Source organism: Muntiacus reevesi, chromosome 3, assembly GCF_963930625.1.
Source record: "Muntiacus reevesi chromosome 3, mMunRee1.1, whole genome shotgun sequence".
Classification (NCBI taxonomy): domain Eukaryota; kingdom Metazoa; phylum Chordata; class Mammalia; order Artiodactyla; family Cervidae; genus Muntiacus; species Muntiacus reevesi.
Genome location: NC_089251.1, coordinates 172,327,441 through 172,339,534, shown reverse-complemented (window position 1 = coordinate 172,339,534; position 12,094 = coordinate 172,327,441). Strand labels below are relative to the sequence as shown.

At 51.6% G+C, this 12,094-nt stretch overlaps 1 protein-coding gene and 1 pseudogene across 1 annotated transcript; both read right to left on the bottom strand.

The window, feature by feature from the left end:
* Window positions 1-126: 126 nt before the first annotated feature.
* LOC136165153 (UL16-binding protein 3-like) lies at window positions 127-8,193 on the bottom strand. The gene is made up of 5 exons (XM_065931147.1): window positions 8,021-8,193; window positions 2,889-3,140; window positions 2,373-2,648; window positions 1,624-1,756; window positions 127-448 (listed from the first exon to the last, which is right to left on the bottom strand). Exons 1-4 carry the CDS (start codon window positions 8,091-8,093, stop codon window positions 1,641-1,643), a joined length of 717 nt encoding a protein of 238 aa, XP_065787219.1. The 5' UTR covers window positions 8,094-8,193; the 3' UTR covers window positions 127-448; window positions 1,624-1,640.
* On the bottom strand, window positions 3,734-7,829 carry LOC136162879 (tyrosine-protein kinase RYK-like; annotated as a pseudogene).
* Window positions 8,194-12,094: the final 3,901 nt, after the last annotated feature.

Sequence of the window (12,094 nt, the reverse complement as noted above, 5' to 3'; positions counted from 1 at the left end):
CCCCTCCCCGGGAGTTCTGCCCGAGAGCGCCCGCCCAATAAAGGCCTTTTACCACCGGTCCTTAGAGGTGGCTCTTTCTTCCCGCGGCGTTTTCTAACACAGAGAAGAGTTTAATTTTCCACAAACTATAAGACAGAAAGTGCCCTATTTGTGGAGATTACTTGTTGAGTTGTTGAATATTTCATTGGAGAGATTTCATCACTTAGCACCAAGAGAAAGAGGTAAAATCGGTTGGGGGAATAAAAAGAGACTGAGGAGTCTGTTCCCAGATGTGACAAGAGACACGAGACAGTGCAGCCACTTGTCATCACAACGAGAAGGCAGGCTCTGAACTCCTGGGTCTGATCTCCTGGCTCTAAAGTGAGCAGAAGGAGAACCAAGGCGGCCAAGAAAAGACTGAGCCCTGAGGCCGAAGAGCACCTGTCGGGCTTCCTGGGAGCACCATCTGCTGCAGAAAAGAAAGAGGCCTTGGTCAAGGGAGCTGTGGAATCCTGTCCCTTTCCTGGGGCTGCCCCTCCCCAGCCCCCCAGCCCCACCCTCACTGGGGGCTCCTATGTCCCCCACCCCCACCCCCACCCCAGGCCCAGCAGCTGCTTGTCCCCTCCTCCTTCCTTCCTGCATCACAGAGTCACCCCAGGTCCTGACACGCCCTGCTCAGGCTCAGGACTGGAGCCAGTGAGGAATCAACCTGCTCCCTTCACTCAGGTCCGGATCCTCCCCAAGGGGGGCCTAAAGGGCCAGGGAGCAGGTCCCCGGAGGAGGGGCCTTGCCTCCTGACAGCCCTGGAGGGCTGCAGGCAAACCTCCTTCCTTCGCTCCCCTCCAGCCTCTGAGCCAGCAGCACACACAGCTCTCAGGACCAGGGTCCCTGCCCCCATCTCTCCCTGGTCCCGCCCAGCTGGGCGCCTCCACCCCAGCTCACGCCCACCACCCCCAGGCACCTCTGCTCAAGGCAGGGCCGCTCAGTGATGGAGGCTCTGGGTCCCAGGAGGCTGGTGACGGGCAGGCCACAGGCTGAGTCAGAACTGCTGCTGCTCCAGGAGCTCAGGCCTGGCCTCGCCCCTCCCCACAGTCTCTGCTGGGGGCTCCTGCCTTGCCTGCTTGACCCAAGCCACTTCCTGTGAGGACAGGCCTTTGGAGCTGGGTCTGCAAAGGCCTTCCCAGCCTTTCCTCCTGGGATGAGAGCCCGGCCCCTCTCATCTTGGCCCCTGGGTGGGTCCCCTGCCCGCTGACACGTCATGTGGAGCCCCCATGCTGCTCTCAGCCCCGGGAGTCCTGCCCTCGCCCTGAGCGCCTGCTGTTCTCACACCACCCACCCTGGGCCCTGCCAGCCAGCGGTCTGTGCTCAGTCAGGGGACATGGCTGAACCCTTTCAGCATCAATAGGCCCTCAGCCTAGTGCGGGCCCCTCCCTTTTCACAATGTCACCTGACACCGGGGACCGCTCAGATCTCAGGGCTGAGCTAGTCTGAGTTCTGCTCTCAGGTGACATGGGGTCTTATCCACTGGCTCATTTCCAGGATGAAGAGGTTTAGTTAGTAGCAGGGGTCGGCTGGGATTCACCTTCCCCCTCCTCACACCAGGCCCTGTGCCCCTGCCTTCCCTCTGGATTCTGTCCTCAGTACCTGTTCTTTGAAAGGACTCAGCCCAGGAAGACAGTTATGATGAAACTGGTGAGGACCACAGGGAGGACCCAGGCTTCACTCTTGATGGCTGTGGCCCTGCGCTGCACCATAGGGGGAACCATGGTCGGTGATGCTGCAAGGAGAGTGAGAATAATGCCCTTGTCCAGACCCCAAACTTGGCAGATGCCTCCTCAGCCCCCGGCCTCAGGTACCCCTCCTATACAGACAGCTTACACCCATCACATGGAGGCCCCAGTGATAGATCCCCAGGCGAGATGGGGGGAAGGGAGGAGCCCAGTCCTCATGGGGCTCTGACAGCTGATGGGGGAGCGAGGTTTCCAACACAGCCACTCAGTCCTGCTGTGACACAGAGATGGTGACGTGAAGATGGAGTTCTCAGGAGCTGAGAGCAGAGGTGGTATTGACAGATTTGCAGAAGGAGGATTGGTGACATTTAAAACAAAATTCTGGAAAAAGGGTACAGTGAGAAATAAATCCCAGAAATCAAAAAGATGTCTACAGGTTTGGGATCAGCAAAAATCCATGTTCAGTCGCAGAAAGGCCTGCGCTGTGAGGAGAGACGACAGGAGGTGGAAGAAGAAGGAGGATGACAGAGCATCCAGGGTCATTGTTCTCCTAGGACAACTCACCTCCAATAGATCACTTTCTCAACCACACACACACACGCACACACACAGGGTCCATGTTACCATGAGGGGACTGTCACTTTCTCCTCCCTTCTCACTTACCAGTGGTTTTCAACATTTTCGCCCAGCGCACCATGAAATCCTGAAGCCAGGACCGACAGTCTCCCATTGACACCTTCTTCAGGAACTCGGTCACATCTCTGTCATTCTCCCACTTCTCTTTCATCCATCTGCCTCCAGGGTGATCCACTTTCCAGTGTCCATTTTCCGAATCAAAGTGGAGGCTCATTAGTCCATTCAAGCCAAACTGCCAGGATCCACTGATGTGTCTGTCATCCTCACAGAGGCATGTCATCCTGGCCTGCAGGGTGAGAGGGTCTGCTCCCACCATGGGAAAGAAAGAGCTCAGCCTCTGGGCTTGACAGATTCTTTTCCCCACCTGGGTCCACCTTCCCTGGGTTCACGTCCCCTGGTTGCAGGTCATCTGGGCCCAGCTGATCTGGCCCTGGTCTCTCATGCAACACCTGCTCTTTCCACTGGATGACTAGGGAAGAACCAATATCCAGCTGTGTTTTTAAGCCCCATCTGCTCCTCCTGTACTTGGACTTTTTAACTTACCCGTGACCCTGGGTTTCTCCAGTGTAAAGTCACGCAGTTGGTCCCTGATATCTCTGAGAGTTTCGATCTGTGTGTCCCAGGACTTCATGGTTTTCACTTCTTCTCCCAATGGACTTGTGAATATGATCTTAGCATGACCACAGTCATAGGAGAGAAAAACCTGTCCATCCACCTGGCCATGAACCTCACACCACGGCTGTCCAGGTCTGGGCTGAGGATCGATGGTGAAGTTATAGGACAGAGAGTGTGCGTCTGTGAAGGCAAACCGCAGAGAGGGTGAGGGTGGGAGAAGACCCATAGGCCTCCTCGCCCAGGGCTGTGACAGCAGAGGAAGGCTGTGGGCTGGGCTGACAGAGCAGGACCCCGCCTGCCCCTCACCCCTCACCAGGCACGACTGAGGAAGACGACGAAGCCTCAAGCAGGCAGGAAACCCCACAGCTCTGGATACGCCCCGTTTCCACTCTGCTCACGAGCTCCGCACGTGGCACTAACCCACACATACGTTTCCAGGGATGGGCCAGGCTGGTTCAGAAGGAAAGGCCCAAACCCAGAGGATGTCAGGTTCTCTCTGAGTGTCTGTGGGAGATGCAGAGGGTAAGGGGGCTGTTCCTGAGGAAGCGGATCACAGCCAGTGGGGGTGTGGGTGGGGAGGAGGAGCACAGAACCCAAAGGTGGAGAAGGGAGAGTTAATAATTATGGGTCACTGGGTTTAGCAAGGCCGGGGAGACGCTGCTGATCTCCCACTAGGATGGGTCTTGGAAACCTGGAGAAAGACCTGGCCCACATGGCATGAAAGAGAAAGTCCAGAACTTCTGAGGCAGGTGGTGGAGGAGGTGACCCAAGGCTCAGAGAAGTGAATCTGCAGGGTGGACAAGGTGTGAAAGGGCAGGAAGGTGTGCAGTCCACCAGTTCCACGGGAAAGCCTGATGGGCTCTATGGAGCCTGAGAGGAAAGCGTGGATGGCTCCAGGATGACTTTTGCAGAAGGTCAGGGATGGTGGTAGGACTTGGTGTTCCTGTGGGCTTCTATCAGGAACAGGGATGGAAGTTATGGAGAAATCAGATTCCAGGTGGGGGTGCTCGAGGTCAGCAGAAAAGAGGTGCAGGGGTCAAAGCAATTAGAGAGTCTCAATGCCAGCCAGGGCCTGACTGCAGAGAATATGATGCTGGCTCATAGCACAGGGCTATCCTAAAGGCAAACAGATGGGCAGGACGCTAGATACAAACTGCACCATTGAAAGAATTAAAGAAAGACAGCACACAGGCTGGATGATCAGGAAGCCAAAGGCAGCCATCCCTACCAAACATCTGATCCAGGCCCATTTTCCGGATCTGAGCCACTTCTCAGAAGGTATCAACAGAGAAAGAAGCCACATTCTAAAGAGGAGGGCATTTTCATCATCACATCTAGTGCAAAATTCCTTCCATTCTTTCCCAATGAGCCACATGGTTATTTACTGGGGTAAGTGAACCTGCAGAAGTAGAAACTACTCTCACATTCACATTGCACCTAGTGTGTTTCTGATATCATGTACAGGGAACCGTATCATCATCGTCCCCCAATTGTTGAAGCAATGCTCGGACTACAAAGTCATCAGTGGACAGCAGTCCAGGTTCTGCTTACAGTGGTTATCACTGGGTCCACAGACCACAGAGCAGTCATTTCATATGCCCTGGCCTTGTGACATGCACGGAGACCTGAGTAGCTAGTAAATTATCGTGGGGTGAAGGCTTCTGTATTAGTGAACTCCAGATTCAGACCTCAGACCCTACCTTCCCATCCCCAATAGTACGTGTACACAATATCCTGGAGGAAATACAGAGACAAGTAACCAAGCTACAACCTCTGGAGGGCTTCAGGGGTGTGGTCCCTATCCTAGCTCTAGTTAATTACCACTGTGGCCATAGGTTTCCTGTAATAGTACATAAGAAATATTTTAGGCTTCACAGACCCTAAGTCTCTGCTGCAATCTGCTGTCCCAATACAAAAGTAGTCACAGTTGTTGAACGATGAGCATGGCTGGAGCTGATTCTTGGCAGATGAACTAGCAGAACCAGTGACATCAGAGGTATCTGTGGTCAGAAAGGTGCTACATGCCATTTTCTACTTGAAGACTCACAACAAGAGACCCCAAGTGTCCAGAAGTGAGACCATGTCACTTACAGTGGGGAAAAATCACATCATTGAAACGTGGCTCTCGGTATTGTCCTGGGGCCTGACAGAAATGAGGCCTCTGGTCATGGAATGCCAGAGTTGCCCATCATGATGTGGGCTCATTAACCCCTAATCATTAGTTCAGCTAGACTGGTCATCATAGGATAGAAGTGGTTATGTGTTTTGGCATAAGCAGGGCCATAGGGGATAAACAAGACCCACCAGCAGCTGGCCTAGATGTAACACTAGAGTTGTTATCTGGCCACTATCCTCTGCTCACATCTGTGGCTTCCCCTAGGGCACTTTGGACCAAGGTAGCTACTCTGCAGCAAAGCAGAGGGGGGCATTAGCCCATAACTGCTGGACGGTTTTTATTTTCCTAAGAAAAAGTACTGCATGTTGAAGACAAATCATCCCAGAACTAGTGAAAGAAAGCAAAACTTTAAAGGTGAATCAACTGCATTATCTTGCAGAAGTTAAGAAAATAAAAAACAGTTGGTAGTAAGATTGTTATTTCAAATATGTGGGTTTAAACAATTTTAAAAACTCTTTTGTAAGAATATACCTATATCTCAAAGGCAACTATGTGCAAAAGATTTACACAAACATTTTTAGTTCAAGCTAATAAAAGTGATATTGAGAAAGTATTCCGCATGAGTAAGTCAGTCTTAGAAAGCTGAGATCCTAAAGCATTCCTAAAGCTCAGTGTTCTGAAAGACAAATGTGCTTCTCTGGTGCTGGGTTTTGCATGTGACTGGCTGGCCCCAAGTGGGCCTCGACAGCCACCTTCCTCCTGACGCTGGGGGACTGTGAGAGGAGCATTGGACACACGCCCCCAGGGCTGCACGGACCTCTGTGAGACACCGGGCCCTTAACTAGAACTGCACCTCTCCTCTGGATCGAAGGCCCAGCACAAGCCATCACATAAATGGTTCATCAGGACAGTTGATAGGCGGGGCTGTTTGGTAAGCCTCTTTCAGGTACTCGGCCACATCAAACAGGTAGATGTTCACTTAGGGCAATGGTCAGAGTCATAAACACGTGGGCTCTTTAGTAGCAGCATGCTGACTTCTCAGTTGTGGTATGCAGGATCCAGTTCCCCCACCAGGGATTGAACCCAGGCCCCTGCATTGGGAGTGTGGAGTCTTAGCCACTGGATCACCAGGGAAGGCTGGAGAACTCATTATTAACCAGACTCTCAAAAGCCATCCATCGATCCCGTGTTTTTGTTGTTCCCCAGACAGTGAGAGTCCATGGGGAACAAGATTCTGGACAGGGATTGGCTTTGCTCTTAACTTGAAGTTGTTCAATGACAGAGCTCCTAGCTGCCAGGTCTTTGTGGAGGACTTCTTTCTGAGCAGGTAGCTCATTCCACAGGCAATGTGGACAGCCATGTGAACTAGCTTTTGCTGAGAAGTTGCCTGCGGACTATTGGCCACTACATATCTGCACTGTCATTAAAAACAATTTAAGGTACCCCCAGTTCATGTAAGGCAATCCACCATGGGCTTTCCCCTTCTTCTGTTCACACGTGGGTAATAGGAAGATTTTTGTGATGAAGATCTCATAGCTTACAACTTTCAGGTAGCATCGTTGTCACCTGAATTTCAGAAGTATGATCTCTGTTTTTACAAATGCTTGTTGCTCTTTATCTGGATCTTTTTCATCTACATAACCCCCATGGAAAGTATACCAAAAGGTACCTTCTTAGAGTACATCTTTTGAGTTCCTCTCCCTGGATAGATACTTTGATATCATTCACCTTAGCTTTGGCCTCCAAAAGAGTGACGCTTCTCAAGTCCTACTCCTCTACCCACAAGGGAGGATAACTGGAGATGGGGGCTGTACTGTTGGGTGTGTTGCCTCTCACATACTGAGACATCTGGGAACGACTGGGACAGAGACAGCCCTTGGGATCTACTGCTGGCGCTGATGCTATCTTCCAATTCAATCCTTTTCACACTATGAAGATTCCAAACAGTTAATACTAGTGCTACAAGAAATATACCTGGACAGCAAATCCCTAGGCTGATGCAAAACACACGTGTAGACACGGCTGGAGCTGCATGTACAGGGTCATAAATGGGCTCCTCTGCTGGTCGTTTTGTCCAAGGCTGAAGTTTTCCTTCCTCAATTTCTGGATGGAAACTTTTCCTTCGTTTCAAATCTAAGACTGTGAAGCTTTTTGAAGTTACTGTTAAGTTGAGCTGCATTTAGTATCATAATTTCAGAATCTACTTTTCCAGGACAGGACAGCTGGAGCCCAAACACTGATAGAGTGCGTGGGAGTTCCGGGGGCAGGGGGCGCCGGGGCGGCAGGCAGCCTAGCGGACCCGAGCGGCACCGGCGGAGGCCTTTGGCATGCGCGCCCCCGGGAGACGGGCGGCACATCCGTCCGGCTCGGCTCGGAGCTCCCGCCTCCACCGCCCAGGAGAAGCTCGGCCACCCGCCGCCGCTCACCCCCGCCCAGGCCCCCGGATGGCCGAGGATATCTCCTCGCCCAGGCCGCCCTGCAGGTGTTAACTGATCGGTGATAAAGAGCGCTGGTCCTTCAAGGGCCGACAGCAGTAGGGACCAGAAGGGGCTCTGTGTGCAGATCGGGGGCTTGTGCTTTTCGGGGCGACTCTGGGTCCCTTCCCCACGGGGAGGCCGACGGGTCCCAGCCCGCCGGGCGCCAGGACTCCCACTTCCCAAGGGGCGGGCTGGGCCCTGGGGGGGCCTCAACAGCATTCCCTGTAGCGTCCCGGCCCCCTCTTCTCCTAGCGTCACCTCCCAAACTCCCCGCATTACTGCTTCACCCAAGGCACCTTGTTCTGCCCCGGAGAGTCGCTGAGGAGCAAGGGGGCCAGGGGAAGGGAAAGAGGAGGGAGCGGCGGCGCCACCGCGCAAGAAGTTTCGCGAATCCCCGCGCACACCACCAAATAACTCACCCAACTTCCAAGCCCCCCACGCCCCGCAGGTTCCCCGCCGGAACTCACCGCCGCGCGTCCCGCTGAACCAGACAATCAGAAGCAGGACCAGGAAGCCAAGACAGGTCTCGGGGCCACCCATCTCTCCCTTTGCCACCTGGATCTCAGTTTTGCTGGAGAGGAGGGTGCCAGGTCAGTGCAGCTGATCCCTTCCGGGAAGGCAGGCTCGACACTTCTGTGGCAGCCGGCGCTCCCCGCGGGGAGCCCACGCCCCGGGCCCCGCCGTCGCTTGAGTCACCGGGTGAAACCGCTTTCGTCCTGGACTCTGCCCCACCCAGGCTGTTGCCACTGTCTCTTATTCCCACTTCTTGGAGCTGTACTTGAGCTGTGCTTGGGCTGATAGCCAGTATCTTCCTAGTTAGATCATTTTGTCATTTTGGTCTCCCTAATTAATAGAAATTGATCAGAGGTCAGGGAAGAATTTCTGGCAAGAAGCTCATGGAGGGGAGAGCTCAGGGCTTCCTCCGTCCCCATCCTGAGCTTGCCTTGGATGATAGCTGATCTTGTCACTGTACTGAGTTTCCTCAGGGTTCCCCACACCATCTTATGAGAACCTGAAGGAGCTTTTCAGCCAGCCCAGTTACTGTTTCTGGTGCCAGTTCAGGTGGCAAACTTTACTGATAAACGTCCTCTGTGCCCTGACCCTTCCACTGACCTGCCCTTCTCTCATGTCTCTCCCTCTCCTCGGGCTTCCTGAGTCCCACAGACACAGCAGTGTTGAAATTAGGCCAGTTCATCACTCTGCAAGTTTGCTTCGGTCCCATTTGTGTATTTTTCCTTCAAAATGTCAATGCCAATGCACTTTGAAGAAGGATTCTGTATAATTCCACAGGTTGTTTGCCCCTTCTTTTTTTTTTTTTGTATAATTGTACAGCCTTTGAAAATTACATAAGTTATAATGATCCAGTATTATTTGTCATTCAAAAAAAAAAAAAAGCAAAACAAAAAACTTTCTCTTCCTCCCAGCAACCATCCAGAGGAAATTAAAGTTCCTGAATGAAGGCCAATTCAAGATGGCTTCTACTCTGGTAGAAACAGAAAACAAAAAGAGGAGAAAAAGCAATAAAGAAATGGGTCCTCATCAAACTTAAATAGTTTTTCACAGCAAAGGAAACCGTAAACAAAAAAGGCAAACTACAGACTAGGAGAAAAGATATGCAATTGATGTCACCCTTGCAGGTGATAAGGGCTTAATTCCAAATATATGAGAAGCTCTTACAACTCAATAATAAAGACAGGAACCCAATCAAAGAATAGGCAGAAGATCTAAATAGATATTTCTCCAAAGAAAGCTTCCACATGGCCCACAGGCACGTGAGATGATACTCAATATCAATATTTATTATTTTTAATAAATTAAAATTTTTTATTATATATTGAGGTAAAAATATATTGATGAAAAATGTGTGTTAGTTTTAGGTGTACAGCAAAGTAATTCAATTATACATATACATGTAACTATTTTTTTTACAAATTCTTTTCCCATTTATGCTATTACAGAATATTGAGCAAAGTCCCCTATGCCACAGAATAAGTCCTTGTTGGTTATCTGTTTTAAGTATAGTAGTGAGTATATGTCAATCCTAACCTCCCAGTTTATCTCTCTCCATCACCTATCACCTCTGGATATATGCCCAGGAGTAGGACTGCTATATCATATGATAGCTCTGAACCTGCCTGCCATGCAGGAGACCTGGGTTTAATCCCTGGGTCAGGAAGATCCCCTGGAGAAGGAAATGGCAACCCACTCCAATATTCTTGCCTGGAGAATTCCATGGATGGAGAAACCTGGCGGGCCACAGTCCCCTGGGTGGCAAAAAGTCAGACACGACTTAGCAACTAAATCAGCACCACGTGGTAGCCCTGTTTTTAGTTTTGAAAGGAATCTGCCTACCATTCTCCATAGTGTGTGTATCAATTTACATTCCCACCAACAGTGTGGGAGGGTTCCCTTTTCTCCACAGTCTCTCCAGCATTTATTGTTTGTTCAGTTCAGTTCAGTTCAGTTCAGTTGCTCAGTCATGTCCGAATATTGTGACCCTACAGACTGCAGCACGCCAGGCTTCCCTGTCCATCACCAAGTCCCGGAGCATCCTCAAAGTCATAGACTTTTCAGTATGGGCATTCTGACCAGTGTGAGGTTCCTTGAAGGGGGAAGGAGAACAAATGTCAGAGAATGAGTAAAGCTAACCCGTTTCAGTCCCAGGATCCAGGGAACCTGCTGGGCAACAAGGACAGACTTTGGGGACGGAGCAGAATTGGTGTGCACTGATTCTGGTGAGCAGAATCAGGCCTCACTGAGGAGGCTTCCCTTGTTGCAAAGCCCTGGTTCTGGTTTGCTTGGGCTTCCACAGCACATGGTTTAGTCGTCCCAGGGCACATGGGATCTTCCCTGACCAGGGACCTGCACTGGCAGGCGAACTCCTATCACTGGCCCACTGGAAAGCCCCCGCCACATCTGCTTTACCCATTCATTTGTCGATTGTCATTTAAGTTGCTTCTATGGCGTCTCAATAGCTCGGACCTTAAAGAATCTGCTTGCTATGCGGGAGACCTGGGTTCAATCCCTGTGTTGGGAAGATCCCCTGGAGGAGGGCATGGAAACCCACTCCAGTATTCCTGCCTGGACAATCCCATGGGCAGAGGAGCCTGGTAGGCCACAGTCCATGGGGTCACAGAGTTGGACACGACTCAGCTCCTAAGCACACACACATTCTCCTTCCCCTGATGGTGTCCAGGCCCGGGTTCCCACCTCTGACCCTGGGCCCACAATTCTCCAGCTGAACGGCCTCAGGTTCTGAGTCCTTGTCCCATGTCTCCCCCAGGGTCTGGGTCATTCTGAGCAGGCCTTCAAGGCATTAATTCTCCTCCAAGAGAAGCAAGGGTTTGGACTTGTTACTGTCATAATGAAGGAAAGTCTATTTCTCCAATGCCCCCGTGGAGCCTCCACCTCACATCAGGGCTGGAGTGAAGTTGTAGCCGAGTTAAGTGTCTGTGAAAGAACTCAGGTGCTAGCTGGCATGGGGAGTGCTGACTCACTCTTCACGTGACCTGCAAAATTCGTCTGTTGCAACTTTGGCCCTGAATGTGATAGTATCGGAAGAGGGGTATGTAGGACGTGATTGATGTGTTCCGTTCAGTTCAGTTCAGTCTTTCAGTCATGTCCGACTCTTTGTGACCTCGTGGAGTGCAGCACACCAGGCTTCTCTTTCCATCACCAACTCCTGGAGCTTGGTCAAGCTCATGTCCATTGAGTTGGTGATGCTTTTTAATGATCTCATCCTCTCTAGTCCCCTTCTCCTCCTGCCTTCAATCTTTCCCAGCATCAGAGTCTTTCCCAATGAGTCAGTTCTTCACATCAGGTGGCCAAAGTATTGAAACTTCAGCTTCAGCATCACTCCTTCCAAAGAATAATCAGGACTAATTTCTTTTAGGATTGACCGGTTTGACATCCTTGCAGTCCAGGGGGTTCTCAAGACTCTTTTCCAACACCACAGTTCAAAAGCATCAGGTCTTTGGCACTCAGCTTCCCACCTGAGCTTCCGGATAGACCTGGGAACACCTGCAATGAGTGGTAAGAGATGAGGGAAGGTGCGGAATAGGGCGACGTGGGGAGGAAGGAGTTGGGGGACAGTGAGGGGTCTGGGCCTGGAGAGGTGGGAAGGGCACAGTGGAGAGGGGTGGGGCTCTGCCCCACCTGTTGCACCCCCCACAGGAGTCCCTCCCCCTGAGTTTAGTAGGCAGGAGGAGATTGAAGGGAATCCTAGTCCTCAGAGGCTCCAAAGTCAAAGTCACTCAGTTGTGTCCAACTATAGAGTCCATGGAATTCTCCAGGCCAGAATACTGGACTGGGTAGCCTTTCCCGTCTCCAGGGGATCATCCCAACCGAGGAATCGAATCCAGGTCTCCCACATTGCAGGTGGATTCTTTACCAGCTGAGCCACCAGAGAAGCCCAAGGATACTGGAGTGGGTAGCCTTTCTTCTCCAGGGGATCTTCCTGACCCAGGAGTCGAACCGGGGCGTCCTGCATTGAAGGCGGATTCTTTACCAACTGAGCTATCAGGGAAGCCCCAGGCTGACGA